Consider the following 22,145-nt stretch of genomic DNA (forward strand, 5'->3'; position numbering starts at 1 on the left):
TGTTGCTCCAAAAAGTGGCAGTGGTGAAAGAGCAATCCTACAATTCTAAAAAATAAATGAATTAGTCGAGACCTGATAAATGAAATTTTTAAGTCTAAGATATGAGATCTACTTATCACTCAACCTAGTATCATAACAATCATGAATTCAAGTCAATACAAAACAACTATGCATAACAAATGCAAGGATAAAAGTACTATATTTCCTATTGTGACATGTTTACGAGACAACTATAACATTGCATAAGATTGATTACTCAAGTGCAAGCAAATTTCATATTATATATCACAAATACCACAATGTCTCATGAATTTACACATATGAACTCATATTCGACACTAGCTAGGACTATCTCGATTCACGAGGCATATCAATTAACGAAGCATCGTCACTATCAACTTGTGGGGGACGGAATCATACATACCTATTTGCATGCCTCATCCTATTAATCACAGGTGTTCAATGGATAAATACACCACTATACATCCATATGATGACAGTCGTGGTAAAGGTCTTAATCACATAACATCACATACATTTATAATTAATCACAACACAATAAATGTCACATACTTTTTGGTATCTATAATTAAAAGTGACAACACGTTACTCTCTTAGCATTCTCATGTAACCATGAGAATCAATTAATTACACGCACTTTAACAAATAAATATTCTTTCTCTTTTCACCATGCCATAATCATTCATAGAGAACTTTTACTGGTTTATTAATTCTTGATATCCATTTAGCAATAGACACTACTACTCCAATAATTAATGTAACTCATAAATTTACATTTTTATAATAAAAGCACCGTTGGTTACGCTCACTTTTTTAAGGATTATTTTCTATATTTCCAAATTCTTAAAACCTAGACTATTGCCTTAGTAAAATTCTCATTTTATAAATTTACCCATAATTTCCAATTTTCAACCAACCAAGTCATATTAATCAAATTGAAATTTATACTTTTTGTTATTTTATACATATTAACATTTTATTTATACTATAGATACACCGTATGTTTTACAAAACTATTAAAACAACCCACTTTTGATTTATTAATACAACTAGTTCCATTTTTTGCATAATTTACACTTCATCTAAATTAAGCAATGAACCCTGAAAATAACTTTACTACCTATCATAATAAAATTCCACAAGCTATGAATAGTCCCCAGAAGTTTCAGTTTTTGCAGATTCGTCCCTCAACTTGGTGAAATTATGAATTTGCCCCCAAAACCTCTAAACTCATTTTTTTGAACCGATTTGATTCCCCTTAATTAATCTTACTTAGAAACTCACTTGTTAACACTAAAAATCATAAAATAAACCTGTTAGCAGCATTATCTCCATTCAAAAAATTTGAAATTGCCCCAAATCTTGTCGAAATTTACCAAAACACCACCTTTTTATGCCAAGTTTTACCATTTTCATATTTTTCCCATTCAAGTTATAACAAAACCTTTTAGAAATCTCTCAAAGACACTCTAGACATATGAATAGCTTTCAACTACAAGCACAACAATCACCATAATTTAACATACAACTATTGCAACTTACTCATACATAAAGTAAAATCTATAGTAAATAAACAAACAATCAATCAACCAAGCTCAAGAGTACTAAGTAGATCTTTCTAGCTTAGTCCTTAGGTTTTTCACTTACTTTTAGTGTAATCTTCAACAAACAAAGTTCTTACTCACCTTGAAATCAAAATAATTATTAAAATTAACAAATGTCATTCTTTAGAAAATAACAAAGCTCAATTGATGAAAATAAAAGGAAATATATGATTATACCTTGTAAGACACTAAATTGAAAGAGACGGTTTGGACCTTATCTTGAAAGAGAGAGTGAAATAAAACTTGAATTTGAAGAAGTGAGGGAGATGGGAGTGTTATGTGAAAGAGGTGGGGGAAAGAAGGCATTTAGCTATTGTCTTCTACACTTATTCTCTATATTTAAGAGTGGCTTGAAGTAACCTTTATTAGCTTTGGTTAAAAGTAATAATGCCAATTAACTAGAGTTAAATGTTGACAAAAAGTGACGAGAGCTAAATAATGTTATGCATAAGGTCATGTGGCTAAGTTCAAAGGATTTAATTTAGACATGTAAGGAAAAATGTGGTGGAAATGAAAACACTCGTCCAAGTTCTCATAGTGAAAAATGTCATGGTTTAATAAAAGATCAAGATATTCTGTTAATTTTGGATAGATACTTTACATTGGGGTAAATGAACAGGAAAATTGGTATTCATCTGAAACATCGGTAAATCAAAAAATTATTTTGAACTCACTACAATTATTAACAAAGATATATAAAAATAAGGAAACCTTAACTTAGTAAAAATTTAATGTTTTAAAATTATTCGATTCGTATCCACCAGTGTATCGATCCCCGCTGATAATTACTATGCTAATTATATATCCTAAATATCATGAACTATAAACAAATTTCGGATGCCACAATTAACTCCTTACTTTTTTTTTCATTCTAATAATCTGTTTACTTGCTTTATCGACTAAAAAAAAAAACAAAAAACAAACAAACGAAGAGAAATGAGAGGATTAATGGATATGTTCATAAATGTTGCAAGGCTTTGTTGTCATGTACGAAATTAAGAGCCAACGGCTCGTTTTAAGATTATATATAGAAACTACATGCACTGGGATATTAATTTATGAATGCAATTTGTAGGGTTGAGGGCCGGTTCCATGGATCCATCTGGGGATTGGACCAGATTGACAGTTCGATTCCCTGTAGACCCATGAAATCAATGGACGATTTTGGTTCCAATTTTTTTGAAATTCATCCTTAGTGGGTGATTCCTAGTTCCAAGGTGGGAGTCCCACTTTGACCATGCTCACTCTTAAGCATATTACCATATCATCACACATCAAATGCAATGAAGCATCATGGGCATTTAGCAACAGCGATAAACATCCACACTCGAGTATTCAAGCCATGACTAAGTCCCACTCAGGCCTCCAAAAATTTATAGTGGTTAGCGTGAGTTGAAGTGAAGATAGGACATTGGAAAATTACCAAAAAAGACTTAAACTTATTATAATTATACCAACTCAGTCTCAAACTTTTTTTTTTTTTGGTCAATTAAGTTATAAACCTTTTACATTTGTGTCAATTCAATTATTTCACCCAATTTCGGCTTGCAGGTTGACATTGATATGGACACTGGCTGTCTTACGTGGCATATTTGATGCTAATGTGGACAATTTTCAATAATATTTTAACATTCAATCTAATTTTTTATGTTTTATTTTTCTTTTCAATTCCTTCTTCCTCCAATCAATCGTCGACTCATAACCGGCCGGGGGCTGGCAAGGTCTTACTATCCTAAGGGAAGCTTGCCCATGGCTGGGCGAGGCACAACCTCGTTGGATTTGGTGAGGGTTAAGCCTCACTAGAGGCGGTGGGAACAACCTCACTTGAGTTGCTTGCTACGCTAGGCGAGGCTAGAGGTTGGGCCAAGCTCTTGCCAGTCCTCTGTCTAGTTGGTTGCTGATGGCGACTGGCTGGAGGAAGAAGGAAACAAAAAATAAAATAAAAGATCAAATAAAAAATAAAAAAGATTAAAATATTATTAAAAATTATCCACGTCAACGTCCATAATGCCATGTAGGACGATTGTCGTCCATGTTACTGTTAATCGACCAATTTTAGCTAGATAGACTGAATTAGTACAAATATAAAAGGTTTATGACTCATTTGGCCAAAAAAAAAGTTTATGACTGAATTTGTACAATTATAATACGTTTAGAACTTTTTTTGTAATTTTCTCAACCGGACACAAGGGGCTGAGCATTTATAAATTAGGTTTACACTTTATGAAATAAAAATAAAAATAAAATATCTATATAATTGTTCCAATTTAGGCGGTCTGGTTCCTACCCTAGAATTAATAATTAGACTAAAAACCACCAAATCCAATTTTATGGAACTAGGAATTGGACTAGCACCTTTGGGAATCATCCAGAGCCGATCGGTTTGGTTCGGTTCGGTTTTGGTCCGATTAATTCCCATTGCATACTCCTAACTAAATTGATACAGTTATAATAGGTTTATGACTTTTCTTTTTAATAATTTTCCCATTGACTACTAAAAGTCCAATCACGGGTCGGTGGGCCTAGCGGCCCGATAATACCGATGGGTCGGTCCATGAGGATAAGTTTAAACAATGCTTTTGGGCCCGTTGGTTTTGGATGGGCCGGCCCGTGTAACTACTTAGGCAAGAGCGATGGAAATGGATGCATGTCAGGGCGACACGTAAGCGCTAATTTTCGGCGGTTGAGAGCGAGCCCTGATTTTTGCACTGTGCCTGCCAATCTTCAGCTGTGTAACTGTATCTCTTCTTCTTCTTCGCTCGCGCCTCACCCCCGGAGCCGGAGACGGACTGAGAAGATGCCTGCGAATGCTGCGCTGCCGGCGCCGGCGAGAGCCGGAGCTTCCGTCGCCTGCGCTCCCGACCGCCGGTTCGGCGTCTGCGGCCACCGCTACGTTCCCCCTCTCCTCCGCCTCCCCCGCCGACCCTCTGCCATCCGCGCCGTCGGCGCCCGGTCGTGGCCGCCCATCTCGGACGGCGGGAGGCGGCTCGGTCTCGCGGCTCGCAAGCTCGCGTTCGTCGCGAGAGCGGCCGATTCCACTCAGCCCGCGTCCGCCGGCAAGGCGATTATCCCCGACGATGAGTTCTCTCTGGCCAAGGTCTCCGCTTTTTCATCCTTTCTTCCTTTGAGGCTTCGATTTTGACTAATTTGCGAGAAAGACATATGATTTGAGCTTTGCGAAATTGCAGGTTTCGTTCGGTGTTATTGGATTGGGAGTTGGAGTTTCGCTTCTGTCGTGAGTCCCTATATTCCGTGCTCTGCGTTTGTTTTTAACTGGGATTATAATCAAGTGGATGAAGAATTTTCATTGTCTGTGCGAAATATGCAGTTATGGATTCGGTGCATATTTCAATATCCTCCCTGGTTCTGAATGGTCTGCTTTGATGCTGACATATGGTTTCCCTCTGGCGATTATCGGTATGGCCTTGAAGGTGAGCTCGTTGTCTCGGCAGACTTCCTCGTTTAATGGTACAAGTACCGAGGATTCACCTGATATTGCTTTGTAAGTGACACAGCATTGCCGGTGTGGGGTAATGATATTTGATTGGTGGCTTGAAGCTCAGGGGTCAAAACGTGGTGGTTGATATTGTCCAATTCACCCGTGAAAGCTTGTTGTGTCGACTGGCGAATGACTCTTATTTGTGTGTCCCAATAGAAGTAGGATTTCTACCCTTTATTGGGAGTAGCTTCTGTAACCTGAGTCGAATGTAACTGCATCTAGGATCTGAGACAGCTTCAAATTTGCTATGGAACTGCTAATCAATGTTTTTGTCTGAAAAATGTAATTCCAATAAGCTTGCGTGTGTTTTACCTTCTCTCTGAGTTTCTGGTGCCCTTGCTATTTAACTTCAATCAGAACATCGGTGTGAAATGGTACACTTGATCAGAAATTGCTGCTGCAAGAAGCTTTTTATTTATGCTGCAAATCAGAATTAGGATAAAACAACAAGTTGCACCTGACTCCGGGATTTAAAATTTTGTTTAGTATTGTTCATTTTTGGCCACTTTTATTTTGTATTGTTAGATATGGCAATTTTAAGAAGGTTCTATATGGGATATTTATCTGTTCTTGTTAAATGTAGTATGCGGAGCTCAAACCAGTACCATGCTTGACCTATACAGATGCTCAAATGTTGAGGGAGAACTGTGCCACCCCAATCTTAAAGCAGGTATTATTGTCAAATAAACTTGGTTTATCCTTGTTTTGAAAACAAGTGTTCTTGAAGTTCATATAGTCCGCACGCTTATAAGCTATAAATATTTCATGCATCACAAATCCCTTTTGGATCAATTTGTGGTGATAAATGAATTTGAGTAATTTCAAGGAAGTAAGCTATTAGAGAAGTAATGTCCTTCAAATAGAGTCAAAGGACGTAATCTTGATCATAAATATGACTGGGGTATCCAAGGCATGACATATTCAATTCTGTTTTGTTATTTACGTTCATTTCAATTTACTGCATTTGCATGCTTTCTTCTTAACTTCAGAGAAGGTCAATATGCAGTTTTCTCCTTGGAAAAGGATAAATTTGTTATCTAGTTTGGTTTATTTAGTTTATTTAGTTAATTAAGAGTCTGAATTTCTCATAACTTTACTCAAAAGTTTCTTTTCTCTTATCCACATATAAAGGGATATGCATATGTGTGTGTATTACATTGACTGTCCCGGATGACTGATTTAAATATAATTAGGTTAGAAGTGATGTCATTAGATATCGGTATGGGGATGAGCAGCATTTGGATGAGGCATTGAAGCGAATCTTCCAGTATGGCCAGGTATGGTTCTGCTAATATTGGCATTTTCTTATGTTGACTGGTATGGCCAAGAAATGAAGATTGGCATATTCTCATGTAATATCAAATGAATGCTGGGATCTAGATGAAGTATGAGGAGTTACGATGGTGTGTGATTACTACTTATGCCGTGTACTATCTTTCTGAAGAAATCGACTGATATCAGCATTCCATGCTGTGTATTCTCTAGGGTGGTGGAATCCCACGAAGGAGTGCGCCTGTTCTAAAGATGATCCGCGAAGAAGTATACTTCTCTTGCTACCCATTGGATATAAAACAGATGACATTTCTGAACGCTTCTACTTATATGAGCATAGTTCAGCACAATATCGGCTGTGCCCCTTTAGGTTCTATTACGGAGTTCTCTCTTTTTCTTTTTTTGTCATCTGATGATTGAATGGATTGCCTTAGGTCACTGAGGAAGGAAAGTACTGCTTGGTTTTGGTATTCGAGGCAAAAGCATTGCAGCTGTCTGATTTTGAGCAAAGACAGGTAAGGGTAATCGAGATTTTTTAGTTTTCTCGGCTATTATGTTGTCGTTTCATTGAAATCCTGGTTTCTACAGTATGAGCTGTAGTGAATGTTGGATATTCAAATGCTTTGGCTTTATGAAACATAAAAAGCTCACAGATACTATCTTCCTGGTCTCTTTCTCGTTTTTTTTTTTTTTTGTGTTCGAAAAGTCGGTTGTGCTACTATTAAGAATCTTTTATTTTCTTCTTGCAGGCGAAGTTTGCTTCGTTCTTTGGCCCTGGCATTTCAGCTGAAGTAGGTGAGTTGCATGTTATATGTCAGTCTTGTTATACCAGCAGAAGTGTTAGAATAGGGTAATGATTTCCCAATGTGGCTTAAAAGAACAAGCATGTGGTTGACGACGTTGGCGAACTTTCCAATTGCAGCAAAGGGAGAGCAGGATCTCTATGAAGTGAGACTCATCTCCAACGCAACCCTGGATGCATCGTCTTGATGGAGGAAGCACGCTAACGCGTTCTTTTTCTCCCTCCTGGCACTCCGGCGCCCCCAACAGAACTTCACAGAGAGTTTCTTGGAGCGAGATTCTCTCTAGTGCATCTTCATTGCCGATGGCACTGTAACTGGACGACCGCCACTCAAATGGGTACATAATCATATGACCGATATACAAATTGTCATTTCGCGTTCTATTTTGGGAATACTTTAGGAATACTTACATATCGATATATCAATTGTCGACAGTCCAACTATCTAGGAACCAAGAAACCATCGAGGACCTCTTAGCTTCCTCCAAAAAATTGGCAAAATCCGCCATAACTTAGTAAGGACCAAGCCCTCCTTGAACTGTCTTAGCATTAACTGATAAAGAAAGAAATCTATAATCACATGCAACGGGTCCGTGCAATTTAAACTAGGCAGCACGAAAGAGCGCACACGGAACCGACAATTTGAGATAGTAATATCCATTAGAACACTCTAAAGACCAACCCGAATCTCATCAAGGAACACTAGAGAAACAACTTATAGCACTCTCAGTTCATAAATAATCTTCACTGTGACAAACCACAAGGCATCTACGACGGTGCAAAATATCATTAAAGTACTGACATCATCCTAGCAAATCATTGCTGCCCCTCTCCAGACTCCAGTTTCGAAGCTTCCTTAATGTCATCCCCAGCTTCATCCTGACATCAGAAACACATAGTCAAGACCTAGAGAGTGGAAATTTTTTTAATCAATCAAGGACAACTTTGGCTGTATTACAGTATAAGCCTCATGAATGAAATCAAGTAGGTGAAATAGTGTTGCAATTCTTTCTCTTCTTTACCAACAAAAGTAAAGACTTGTTGATAAAAAAAGCCATGAGAGATATCGACAAGTGCATGCTAGTACCAATAATAAATACACACTCGCAACCTCCTCCACAACACACACACACACGAGAGAGAGAGAGAGAGAGACCGTGAGATCAGAAGTCCACAGAGTCAAGTTATCTCGAAGAAGTTGCATGATCAATGTACTGTCCTTGTATGATTCCTCGCCCAGCGTATCCAACTCAGCGATGGCCTCATCAAATGCCTACTCGAAACAAATTGCTGCTAGTCAGGCAATGAAATTTACCCAAAAAAATGAAACAGAAAGCACATTAAGCAGTAGATCCACCTAAATGGCAAAAATAGTGACAGCTATTAACTCCAATTTCATTCACAGCACTATAGTCTTGCACGATGTTGAAATACGCTTTGTAAAATCTGAATTACATCAGCCACTTAATTGTCATTTCATTTTTTATTTACAAAACAAAATGCCCAAAGGATCGAAATTTTGCGAATAGGCATATTAAAATAAAAAGTCTACAACGAAAAAGATCCAATCTCTTTTAAGGTAAAAAGTAGAAGATGCTTTAAGCTGAACCATGTAGCCCATTTTCTGTCCCTTAGATAGGAGCAATGTACAGTACTAATTCTGCAGCTTTGCATGTGATAGTAGGGATCTATAAGTATAAGCTCACCTGCTTTGCAAGAGCGCAAGCCCGATCAGGAGAGTTAAGTATTTCATAGTAGAAAACAGAGAAGTTCAGCGCAAGTCCCAGCCTAATTGGGTGAGTAGAAGCCAGTTCGGCCCCAGCAATATCCTAATCAACAAGAGATACAAGAGTCAGATTAACAAGTATCGACGAAGAGGAAAAGCATCAAGGAAGAATTTTCAGGTAATCGAACAAGCCACGTTAAAAGCAAATGAATTGAACTGGGAACGTACCTGAGCAGATTTGTAGGCCAATAAAGTGCTCTCGGCAGCTTCTTTCCTTTCAGTCGCAGTCTTAAACTCTGCCAGATACCTGTGGTAATCACCTTTCATCTTAAGGTAAAACACCTTGGACTCAGCAGAGGAGGCTGAAGGAATGAGATGCGACTCAAGAAGGCTGAGAATGCCTTCACAGATCTTGCTGAGCTCGGACTCGATCTTTCCCCTGTAGTCCTTAATGATCGAGACATGATCGGTGTTACCCCTGCTCTCTTCCTTCTGCTCAATGGAAGAAATGATCCTCCACGATGCCCTCCTGGCCCCAATCACATTCTTGTACGCCACAGACAAAAGGTTACGTTCCTCAACGGTTAGCTCCTCGACGTCCACAGTCTTGGCAACTTTCTCCATGAAATCCACCATCTCCTCGTACCGCTCAGCCTGTTCAGCTAACTTGGCCATGTACACATATTCCTCCCGTGAAGAATCAGAGGGCGACATCTTCCGTGTACTGTTACGAAACCTAACTCTGCAACACAGGGCACATTAGTCTCAACCATCAAAACATAAACTCTGCAAAATCAAAAACTGTAGGCAAATCATTTCTCACGACAACAGCAGATTACTTAGGTTGTTTCACTCATGCAATGGGAGCTATGCTCAACTAGCCCAAATACGAACCCTTGATTCACAGCACAACATTTCTGCCGAATCATCGCCGCAGATTAAATCAATGAAGCTCGTGCCAGATCAGATCTATCAAAGTCCGACATCGCTGCATCATCGTCCGCTCTATGATACCAATCAACTCCATAAACCACAGTACCCGCAACAACAAAAGAGGATACGCCTAGTCCATCCAAAAGTCCGAATCATACCCGTCCCATCGGCTACACGTAACAGTCAGAACTGAAAATCATCACCGCTAAAATCATTCTGCTTCCCCATCCATAAGTCCACTCATCTTTTACAATTTTCCACGAGCAAAAATTTAAAAAAGAAAAAGGAAGAAACATATATATTCCAGCCCATTCAACAAGCATTTTGAACTTCCCGGCGGATGAAAGTCTCTCAACAGATCCATCTACGTCTAATCACACTCGGTTCCCCCGGCTACACAAAAAAGTCAGCCGTCAGAACTGAAAATCATCACTGCTAAAAAGCATTCTGCTTCCCCATCCATAATTCCTCTCATCCTTTACAAATTTCCACGAGCGAAAAATAAAATCGAAAAACACAGCACAAAAAGTCAAAAAGAATATGCATATGTTCCGGCCCATTCGACAAGCATTTTCAACTTCCCCGCGGATTACAGTCTCGACAGATCCAATCCCCGCACGCATGAAATCGGTATCAGATCACGCCGAAAGCCAGATCTAAACGCGAAGATCGCTACAATACGCGACGCTGCGAAATCCGAATCTCGATCTCAACATCAAATGACGAATCTGAATCGACAGGACGAAGAACATTCGCGGTCGATCGAGGAGGGAGAGAGGGAGGAGCCACGGGGTTTACCTCGACTAGGGATTTGCGGAAGAGCAAAAGAATCGCGAGCGAGCGAGCGAGAAAAAGCCGGGCGGAGCGAGTTGCGGGCGGGGGGCGGGCGGGGGGGAGTGTTTTGCGGAAGGACGGACGCGAGAGGGAGTGCGCCAGGGAGGACTCCGAATTTATACGGCGGGGCGAGATGAGGTGGCGGAAGACGCGTATCCGCTGGGAGCGACGTGGAAAAAACGGAAAAACCACAAATGGAGAAACGAAAGCAAGGGAGAGAAAGGAAAAAAAGGCGCTTCTCCCCAGCGTGGAGTTTCTCTCTGTTACGGAAAAGGGACCCGTGGAGAAGGGGGAATTTTCAATTTGGCCATTCGATCGTCGGAGGGCGGTGTTTCGTATCTTGACCTTTCAAAACACTAGAACTTTGCCCTTTTCCTTAGGAGTTAATATTACGGAAAGTCCTAAATTTATATGTTTATAATAAATTTATTCTAAACTAATTTTCTGACAATCAAAAATCCTAAACTGATATACTTTTGATAAATTTACACCAAGCCAATAATTTTACTATCAAATTACCGAGTTTGACGATATATGACATTTGACTTATGTACTAATTTGAAATTTTATTTTCCGTTTGTCATAGTTATATCAATTTTGTATTTTTTGTACTATTAATCCAATTTAACGGATGTATATTTGTGACAAACATATTAATTCGGGATTTTTGCATTAAAATAAAAATTATTTATAATAAATTTATCACAAGTGTACCGGTTTAAGATTTTTTTTAGTCATTTGAGGTAAGTGTACTAGTTTGAAATTTTTTGTAGTAAAAAAGTTAATTTGTGATAAATTTATTGTAAGTGTATCAATTTATGATTTTTTGTGTATCAGTCAGATCTGGTGAAGATTTATGAATAGGTGATCTAAGTTGGTCAAATTATTTCATTAAGACGTCAATAGCATCGTGCTTCTTGAGCCTCAAAAGCCCCCCGTCATTTGGTTACCCTTTGCGTCTCGGACACACTTTTGCGACATTGAATTGTGGGAGCACCCTCTTCTCTATTTCGTTTCCAATACAATTTTGGCCACTGGGATGTACCCCTGTTCGAAGTATAAGGCGCAAAATACGACACTTGGAAAGTTTAAGGGGTTCAAAGATAACTTCTACTTGAAGTTGAGGGTCCGAACGTGAACGGCCTCAAAGTAGAATGGGTAAAACAGGAATTACTGGAAAGCAAAAGAAAAGTTTGCAATCCATTGAGACGGCCGCATTGGGCTTACCAAAAGAAAGAAGACGACGCTGGCATCGACCGCCGGCATGGACCCCATCATGATTGCTCCTTTTGTGAAGGCAATCTTCAGGCCTCGGACGGTCATCCGTTCATACAGTCGAAGTAGAGCACGATCATTCCATCTTCCTCCTTGATAATGACTTAATGCGTTTCGCGTTCGGGTCAACTTGAGGCCGCTTTGTCAAAAACCGCTAACCAGACGTACACCGCAAAATTCAATCCTGTAATTATTTTTTTCGTTGGAAGCGTATAAATCCTAGATGATATGCTGTAAAAGTTTATGTCGAAAACTTCTAGTCGAGCTCAAATGAGAATACAGACCGGAACATCTCGATCAGCACGCCAACCTTGAAAACGGTAAGTACGCAAATTGGTACTAACAGTTCACGGAAAGGAATGTTGAAAATGATACTTCGTACGCGAGATGGAGGCCTTGGCACCATATCTTCAATTGGCTTCGGTGGGGGAGCGCATTCATCTTGCACATCTCTGATGTTGAAGCTGCTCTTCAGGCAAAAGCTACACGATTAAAATTTTTGTTCCATGGAAAACAATGTCTTGTCCCATACAGTTACCCAATCAAATGAATGTAACTAGTCATATCACAGGTTACTACATGGCATCAGAAAGAAAGTCGCACCAAATGAGAATTTGGTGAGCATTTTAAGAACTACGAACATCCTATTCTCATGGGGAGAAAAGATAAATTAGTCCATTGCCCTGGTTGTGAGATAATTTTCCCACGCTAAACCCACATGTCATTTTCCTCGGTTTAAGGAGCATTTTCGTCTGTAAAATTAGAAAGATAATAAAGGATGTTAGCACTGGGGATTAGCTTCAACGGTTAGACCCACTGCAGTACTGCAGATCAATACCTCTATTGAATAAGTACTGTCTCTCAATCCGTATGTTTACCAGAAACAAAACACCATAGACTAATTGCTGCGCAAGAAATTGATTCAGACACCAAAAGAAAGCATTACAAGAACAAAAAGCAGACAAAGGTACACCCCAGAAGACAAAACTCGTAAAAAATGCAAATCAAATAGCTCTAGTCAGGGCGCCAATCACTGCTCGTTGGCCCCATTCCAGGAATCTGATCTGGGGCCTCCCTTACTTCAGGCCTAAGGACTCCCAAGTATTCACCCAAAAAACACGGTTCTGAAATACACTTAAGAAGGTTTCCGCATGTTACGGCCAGCACGGATAACTTCATCCACCAATAGTAACTGAGATGCGATGACAGGCCTGAAAAGACAATTTCACATGTAATTAGCGTAAAAGGAAAATCACTAAGCAACCACTTCCCCATTGTAGAACCACAGCATGTATTAAATTGAACACATAGGATAAATTATTTTTGCTGGCTTTTGTTGCGTTAAAATCAGGTTTGAAACTGAGACAATCCTAGCCCTAGTCACTTCACATGAAGGTTGCCAGTTACTCGAAATTCTATTCCGCTGTTGGTTCAACTGATTAAATACCAGAAAACACATTTCTATGGAAAACATGTCAAGCAAAGTGCTTTTATTAGGACCAATGTCAACGTACCCCGAGTTTACTATCTGGCGCTTCACAGAGTAATTGTCAAAGATACCCTCCATCTGGGGATCAATAGGTTCCCCTGTGTGCTGATTTAGGCCAACAATATTCCCCCGGTCATGCTCACCCTGAAGAACCATAAAGAAGAACACAAAGCTAACTATTCAGATCATTCTGTATTCCCTATTCTGTCAACTATTAATTTCCACAGAAAGCAGCATACCGTCAGAGAAATGATCACATCCTGAGTATCAAGCCCAGAATTCTCGGCAAGAGTCTTCGGCACCACAAGAAGGGCATTAGCAAATGCTTCAACACCAAGCTGGGCACGCTGTTCAATTCATAAAAAGCAAATACTTATAGAACAGATGACAACAAACTTCAAACAAAACTAGACAGTGATGTGGTTTTCTTTTTTAATGTCCACATGCACAAATATTAACAGTCTATTTGAATTTGTTGGCTACAATTTTTTACCCCTTGGACAGTTTTCTTCACTTCATTCATCAAGAATTGTCTGGCTGCCACTTCAAAAGCTCCAGCCCCCTGAACCCAAAAAATTTAAATCAGCAATCCATTATGTCAATAAAGCCCCTTATTGACAATTCCAAAATGAGTTCAATCAGCATAAAAGTACACAGTTTTAGACAAGAGTCTTCAAGTCTTCGCATCATAATTACCCGTCAATTGCATGTCATTTATTTTTATTGAGAATGCACAATAATAAAATAAACCAGATCTGTTACATGGCTATAGAACTCCAACACTTGACAATGCACAACCAGTGTTCTCAAACACCTTGACAAATCGAAATTATGCCAACAAAAGTGCCATTTCCTCTTCTTCTACTTTCATCTTTTTTTCTTGAAGAATGAAAATGTCATCCATAAAACAGGAGGATAACGTTCCTGCTTGACAACTACAGACCCTCGCCAGAGGCAGGCAATTTGGAAAAGGCACTTACCAGTACCACAGCTTCATCTTCAATAGTATTTTTGACAGATCTCAGACCATCGCGAACAGCATCCTTAATTTGAGCAATCGTATGGTCATTAGGTCCTGGAATATGAACAATTAATGAGTTTTCACAGCTAAGCTTAAAACGCCCTGAATGCACAACTCAGCCAAACAATAAGAGGCAAGATGCAAAATTAATAGTCTTAAAGTTACCGAAGTTTATAAGCTTCCTCTAGTACCTTTAATCAAAATTGTGCAAGAATGTGGATTCTTCACATTTTCCACAAATGTGTACTTCTCTTCTCCAAGGATATGCTCATAGACAAGTCCAGCCCAACCAAGGCAATCAGGAGTAATATCGTCAACAGAGTTGACAGCCTCACCCCCACAAGCTAAGACCAAACGTTCCATATTTCTCCTCTTCGCTCTCCGGAGAGCAATGATCTACACAACTACAAATGGTCAAAATGGTGGCACATAGTACAAAATAACATTCAACCAGATTGACAAAGCATCTCAACCGAAACTCAATAATATCAATGATGAAGATTACCAAGTAAAATATTCCGAAATGGTCTTTTAGGGTGATTCTCATTTAAAATAAACGCCGCTTAAATGCAGCAAAATAATCACTTACTTAGCATTCCTTTTTCCAAACTAACCCAAGAATTAGAACAACCTTCCTGAAAATACTGCTCCGTGAGACAAAAGCTCTACCCTAGCCATTTCGCATGGCACAAAATTGAAAAACTGGACATTGCTTAATCTCAATGACAAAGTGGCTGAAATGCACTTATCCAGGGGGCATAAAACAATTTGCTAACATGCACATAAGGTATCTGGAGATATGAAGGACATACCACAAAATTACGAAAACTACCACTTGCCAAACAAGATAGAAATAGCAAGTTGTTTCGACAACAACAAATGGGGAACATGGCGTTTGCAATAAATTTGCACAAGCTATTCTTTTTTACAAACTTGAAATTTGAGCATATGCCCACTTTGGCCTTCTAGTTGCCCCTGTATTGCATGAGTTACCTATGAAAGTACTCCAAGCAGTGGATAATTGCATCCGAGTATTATTACAAACTAACCAATAAGATGGGACCACCATGGCAAAATTCCCCACTATAAAAATCCAAACTGTAAAGGAACGTAAAATGAAACAGAACTACAGCAAGAAAAGGCAGGATGTCAGTTTGGCATCTTATTAACAGAACCACCCAGTTTTATTTTTCCAAAGTATGTTGATCATTAATAGAATAGAACGGACTAGAAGCTTAAAGCAATACACGCAACACATTGACCAAAAAAAAAGCGCAATGTTGTTGATCAATAAGTATTGATACGTCAGAGGAGAAAAACTATAGATTTGTCCTAGACCTACCCCTGCTCTTGCAAGAAGATCAAGCGATGGTGGGTCTATACCCTTTTGATTGATAATGACAAAATTGTTCTCATTGCCCGAGCAAACCTGAAAAGGGACAGAAATTGGAACACTGTTACAAGACTGGACAAATCTCTAAGTATATGACACTTGTTTAAACTAAATGAAGTTTGTGCCAGTTAGATCATCAACAGAAGGCAGATTATTCAATCTCAACCTTGTTCTTAAGTTCAATAATCTTTTGAACTCTCTCGTCAACTTGACGCCTTTCCGCAGAAACCATTGCCTCTCTCTGCTCAGCGTTTGAGTAGAAAAAACCTGCATTTATTTCACTGAAAGAATATATGATCAGTATACTTTTTCCCCAGAAAGACCCTACAAGATGCTACTTTAAGCTCCAAAGAGACTGCAGAGCAAGCTGCTCATGGAAACCACTATATCACAATTTCCGAAGTAAATTTTGCAAGTTTGGCAAAAAATCTTAGACGAAGTGTTTTCAACACTCTATTTTCAGGTAAATGCTTAGCCAAAATCTTTTCACATTAAACAATTCCTTGCACAACAGACATAGTTCTTTATTCAAAATATTTACAGCTATTGCTTTTTACCAACAAAAAACCTAGAAAACTACAAGCGAGAACTGAAAACCATAAACAAAAGGGAAAAAAAAAATAAAATTCTTCATGCTTTCAGATCACATGAATTAACAGAAAAGTACAGCAAACAAATAACCAACACTCCAATGCATTCAAGATAGTATGGTAACCAACAAAGGGATCAACAGCATCAAATACTCTCACAATAACATAGCAATGACCATTTTCCACATAGAGCCATACACCTATTTCAAAATTTAAAAACCAGGAAGAAAGCAAATACAAGATAGACATACTTCATGTTTTTAGTAGCTCTCATTCATGCAATTGCATTGCCAACAATCTGTTTATAAGCACACATATAGTCCAGCAAACCATAAAAAATCATTGAGACAGTTACAAAAAATCACGTTTGGCAAGTGAGAGTGGATGCAAAGGGGAAACATACATATTAGAGCACCAACAAATCAAGCTTATCTCAACAGAGCAACAGTATTTGTACCTTTTCTCGTATTCCAAGGATACATTGCACGTCAAGATATAACAGTTCTCTGCTCGCCTCTTCATATCAGGATGTCTCGAACCATGATCAAGGACAAGACCCTCAACCTGGATGACAAGGATCAGTATAGTCAGCACACATTAAATTTATATTTCGTTAAGGAAAAATGGACATTGGCAAAGCCAAAGGTACTGGATCAATTCTCTTTTTTTGTGTGGCTTTCTATAAGGAATGTAAAAGACACTTACTCAAAAAGGAAACATCATAATATTTTTCTTCAACAAAGTAATGCAATACTTCCTTTCAAATTCATACCTAAGAGAAATGCTTCATAAATTGGAAGGGACAACATTCAATATGAGGACGACAAAGGGACCTATTTCACTCTAGATAATCTTTCTATTGAATTGTTTCTAATGATTGAAGAAATAAAGAACTTTTTGCTATCTACATGAGGGGTATAGCTCCCTCTCTTATTCATGATCCTGGGCTCAACAAAACATGCCACAGTCATATAGTCAAGACTTCAAACTTCATGCCATCAAACGAAAGAAAGCAATCAAGCTGCACTGCAGTAAGTGAAAGGCAAAGCAAGGTACAATTCTCAACATCATTGTAATCGTATCATATCATTTTTCCTTTGTAAAATATCTAGAAGACAACTCCCAGCCATTTTTCTCTTTAGAGCTTTTAAAATGAAATGCTTTGTGTTTGGACTGTTTTCCAGGAGTACCTATTTTCCGACTATCTACTTTTCAAAGGCAGCAATCCCCGTCAGATGTTACCTGAACCAGTCAAGCAATTTGACAATTCGGCACAAATCCACAACATCTCAGGACACGAAAGGAAAAAATGGATGCCAGTGAGTCCAAAATTGCAACGAAAAAAAAAAGATAATAATAAAAATAGAGGCAATGACAAGGCATATATTTTTATCCACTTCATAAGAGGCCGATCTTTAAAAGTTGTCAATATAATCATGAAGAGACATATATTCACAGCCACAACTAAGAAAGACCATCATACCAAGCGTGTATCAACATCAAACTTGTGGCGCATATGCATAATCTCCACCATAAAAAGGTCAATGCCTTCCTCAGCTTTTTTGATGCAGAGCACCTGTCATGTTGTAACCAATTATCAATCACCAAGTGTACAACCAAACTTCTTGGCAGGTTATAGCAAGGGCCTAGAAAATTATGCTCATGAATTAGCCCATCTGCCACATAAGTAGTAGTACTCACCGCATCAACGACTATATCTGTCAATTGATCAGCCAGTGCCTCGTATAGCTGTCCAAGAAAACATGTCATTAAGTATATAAAGAACTTGTTCACAGAACAGTAATAGATATCAGAAGTACCTTTGTTCTTAGCGTTGTTCTGGCAACCATCTTAAGAATTTCTTTGTCAGGTTCTTCACCCATTACAACAGGAGTCTTGAACTTCTCAAGAAATTGGAGGGTTGCTCTTTTCGCAATTTCAAATCCATCAACCAGAACACGCGGATGCATGCCTAGAACAAGTAAAAGCTGACAATGAAGGAGCTCCTGAGGCACAAATGTAGGCCCATTTCCAAAAGTTCTAGCTTTTCTTCAGTGACACATCATTTAACTCAAAAGGCGACATAAACAAATCGAGAGGCTAACAATTTCTTTACTGTGCAAATGAAAGACAAATAACTCTAGGTGTTTCCCAGTAAAATTATTGGTTTCTAGATACTCTGCACGCTAACATTATATAAACTACGATTCAAAAATATGATGACGACTCCTCTTCTAAGGGCACTCCAAATAGGGCAAACATGGAGTAGCACTCATACTTCCAATGCAACACAGTCTTCAAATCATGGGCTCATTCAAATAGGACAATAAAAGTAGGTCGGAGAAAATACAGCCTCCCTTAGGATAATATAATATGCAGCATGACCTTTGGGATACAATAGTGATGAAGTAACCCACCAGTGCCACCAGAATGGGAGTCTATCTTTTGAGCATAAAAAAGGCATAATGTGTTTATAAATGCAGTCATAAAGTCATAGAACAACAGAAGATGGATAATGATATGAAACTTCAGCACGCAATACAAACGAGAGAACGTGCTACTGAGTTGGGCACATTGACAACACACCTTCATCAATATAGCGCTCAGATTGTTTCATAAGCTCGCCAATGAAGAGGACTGTAGATGTTGTTCCATCACCGCTTATGTCGTCTTGCGCAACAGCAGTCCTTGCAATCATAATTGCAGTTGGGTTTTGAATTTGCTGCAGCAATTGGTAAAACATCAAGTAGTGCTAAATCCAAAGGCGTTCAAAATGCAATTTTCACATGAGAACTTTTACTGCGGTAAAATGAGCAGAATAATGTGCCATCTCTGAAGATATAACTTTCTAATCTATCAAAAAATTACTAAAGCATAAAGTTGCGTAAAAGCTAATCCAATAACTGATGGTATTCTACCTTCAAAAGCAAAAATTACCACGCACTAATTATAAAACATCTAGGCCAACGAGTATATTTTGGAGGCATTTTTCTTTGCCAAAACATCGTGAAGTTTCGAATGAAAGACAATCCAACCACCCAGGTAGTGCAGGCAGAGCTTCTCCTTAATTGCTGAAACTCAATTCGATCAACGAATCGCAAAAAGCCTAACATGATGCGTTTCCTATCAAGATGCCATCTTCCTTGCATATCACACATACCTAGCGCCGCACCAAATCCACAAGAAAGCTAATCGACCCAACGCTGGAGTCCCGAACACGTCAAACGTTTGGGAAACATAGAACTACAAATTGACCGTCTGTTTTACATAATCAGAAGCAACCCCGAGTCTACAGGCAGAACTAGCAGAATCCGAACAAATGGGCAGATTTAGCATTCCGAAGAACTAAACAGAAAACCGCTACTATCCACTTCCCGTGAGATCCTCACAGTTTCGCAATGCCCGGCGAAACAAACGACATCGCGACTAGACAAACAAAACCCAGCCCAAGTATTCCGCCACGGAGCACAAAGAAAGACGCCTACCATTTCCTTGAGGAGGGTGTTCCCATCCTTAGTGAGCTTAATGTCCCCAGCTCCACCGACGAGCCTGAAAGTCAGCCGCGACAAGATCGGTCAGCAAGGAGGCGCAACCGGAACGGAAAGGGAAAAGGGTCGCGATCCAGGGGAACAACTCACATTTTGATGGTGCCCTTGGGGCCGAGGTTGGTCTTGAGGACGTCCTGCAGGCCCTTGGCGGCGTTGATGTTCATGTGGAGCGCCGCGGACTTGTTGAGCACCTCCGCGTTCGGATTCAGCACCCGCAGCGACATCTTCGGAAGCCTGATAAGCAAGGAGACGACGTCGATGAATCTAAGGAGAGTGCAGGCTCTAGAGAGAGAGAGAGAGAGAGTGGAGAAGAAGCTCTTCGACTTCCGAGGAACTGGAAACTAGCGGGGCGTTAGGGCTTTCCGGAAGAAAGATCTCTCGAGAGTTTAAGCGCCAGACCCGACGACGCCGTTTGGATAGCCTGGAGGCGCCGAGGATCCTCTCTCTGCCGGGTCGGGCCGGAAATGAAGCGGGCTTTCGGCGTGCATTTCCATGCCACCGGTTGATTTTGCTCCGCCGATGAAAAGGGCCTATTTGGCAATACCATGGAAGAATTGATCTTATTCTTTTATTCTTTAAAACAAATAAATTGGAGATGGAACTTCCACCGTTAGATTGAATGGAGATTTACGATAGTGATTACGATAATACTTTTATTTATATATGATCCATTCCGTTTATTTGTATCATCTCATGAGTAATACAAAATTCAAAAATAAAAATAAAAAAAGGATTGGTAAGAGAGTTTATGAGAGAATAGCTTGATGAATAAAGTCATTAATGAACTGAACTACAGCAACTTAAAAGAGCATTGACAATCACCAAATCATTGATAATGTGAGCCTTCGTTGAGACTTGAGAAGTTAATAAGCAAAGTCATCAATAATGAGCAATCAATACAAATGTAATTAGTGGGTGGTTATTGCGATAGCGCTAATTTAGGATTTTTGTAACTTGATGTGGACAAGCATTGCATTTGTGGATAAGTGTTGCTAGATAAAAGGAAATCATGTAAAGTCTCATTACCACTAATAGGATTAGGAAGTTATTTTTTTATTCAAATATAGCAATCATTATAACTGTTGTATATATAACTGTTGGTATATAAATGCTTGCATTATGTTGTTTTGATATCTAGTTAAGATAAGATGACTATTTGGCAAATTGCATAAAGTCAAATATTTTCATATCATACTTTGATCTTTATCTGGTACGAATGACATATCGATGAATCTCTTTTTTTTTCTTTTTAATCCCTTCCATCATTCAATTGTAAAATTTTATTAAGTAATAAACTATACCAGTATCCTCAAAATATGTGATAAATATAAATGATATATGTGGAGTAAACATTATAAGATAGAGGGAAATTCAAATATATGATAATATAGTAAAGTAAATAAAAACAATTGTATTTTTTTTGTTTTTTATTTTCTTTTTATTTTATAATTCAAATGTTTTTATATTTAATGTTCATTTTATTTTTACTTTTTTGGTCAGTAAAGAATTATTTTTATTTATTTAAGAAGTCTGTATTTAAGAAAAATAAATTTATAATGTAAATAATAAAAATCTTATCTATATTTATCATATCTCTCTCGCATTATATTTCTATCAAAATAATATTCTTATCATATAAAACCTTATCCTATTTGGGGACGAAACTAAACATAGATTATAATAAATTTTGTCTTATCATGAATTTCATCGTGACTATTACCAAATGTAACCTAGCACTCTTTGTAAAGCAACCCTCAATTGATCCATTCCTTTGCAAATGTATCTTTATCTTCAATTTACATAGTTGGCTACGATTGCCTCCAAGCTTAGAACTTATATTTTTCTGATCATTTATTTCCGGTCCAAAATCAACGAATGACCTTTCACAATTTTCATAGATCCACTTATCAGATCCACTTATCGATCAATCCATATATCTTCGAGGATAATTCATCATCTTTTTTTGTGAAATAATTGCCATGAGCTCCGTCCACAGGCCCGGAGGTCATTCGTGAACTCGAACGCAATGGCTAGCTGTGAGGGCGGGCATAACTATAGTGCTAAAGCTCAAGCATCCATGGGGATGCAAGCCCATGGATGCTTAAGCCCAAAGATCGAGCACCTATGGGGCTCGCAAG

General features: G+C 38.7%; 3 protein-coding genes across 3 annotated transcripts; 1 reads left to right on the forward strand and 2 right to left on the reverse strand.

Annotated features, from left to right (window-relative positions):
* The first annotated feature begins 4,320 nt into the window (after positions 1–4,320).
* Positions 4,321–7,633, forward strand: LOC104449417 (thylakoid membrane protein slr0575). Its single transcript, XM_010063564.3, has 9 exons — positions 4,321–4,722; positions 4,814–4,860; positions 4,954–5,056; positions 5,708–5,794; positions 6,318–6,401; positions 6,610–6,663; positions 6,831–6,911; positions 7,146–7,191; positions 7,319–7,633. The coding sequence occupies exons 1-9, from the start codon at positions 4,423–4,425 to the stop codon at positions 7,384–7,386; spliced, it is 870 nt and encodes a 289-aa protein (XP_010061866.2). The 5' UTR covers positions 4,321–4,422; the 3' UTR covers positions 7,387–7,633.
* Positions 7,634–7,728: 95 nt separating this feature from the next.
* Positions 7,729–10,764, reverse strand: LOC104449418 (14-3-3-like protein GF14 psi). The gene is made up of 5 exons (XM_010063565.3): positions 10,656–10,764; positions 9,153–9,666; positions 8,905–9,027; positions 8,355–8,471; positions 7,729–8,077 (listed from the first exon to the last, which is right to left on the reverse strand). The coding sequence occupies exons 2-5, from the start codon at positions 9,636–9,638 to the stop codon at positions 8,015–8,017; spliced, it is 789 nt and encodes a 262-aa protein (XP_010061867.1). The 5' UTR covers positions 9,639–9,666; positions 10,656–10,764; the 3' UTR covers positions 7,729–8,014.
* A 1,996-nt stretch (positions 10,765–12,760) lies between these two features.
* LOC104449419 (T-complex protein 1 subunit zeta 1) lies at positions 12,761–20,374 on the reverse strand. The gene is made up of 15 exons (XM_010063566.2): positions 20,098–20,374; positions 19,945–20,008; positions 19,046–19,181; positions 18,280–18,431; positions 18,161–18,208; positions 17,943–18,035; positions 16,917–17,023; positions 16,036–16,150; positions 15,819–15,905; positions 14,668–14,872; positions 14,436–14,530; positions 13,949–14,017; positions 13,695–13,802; positions 13,481–13,599; positions 12,761–13,177 (listed from the first exon to the last, which is right to left on the reverse strand). The coding sequence occupies exons 1-15, from the start codon at positions 20,229–20,231 to the stop codon at positions 13,102–13,104; spliced, it is 1,608 nt and encodes a 535-aa protein (XP_010061868.1). The 5' UTR covers positions 20,232–20,374; the 3' UTR covers positions 12,761–13,101.
* Positions 20,375–22,145: the final 1,771 nt, after the last annotated feature.

The sequence above is a fragment of the Eucalyptus grandis genome, chromosome 6 (assembly GCF_016545825.1).
Source record: "Eucalyptus grandis isolate ANBG69807.140 chromosome 6, ASM1654582v1, whole genome shotgun sequence".
Taxonomy (NCBI): domain Eukaryota; kingdom Viridiplantae; phylum Streptophyta; class Magnoliopsida; order Myrtales; family Myrtaceae; genus Eucalyptus; species Eucalyptus grandis.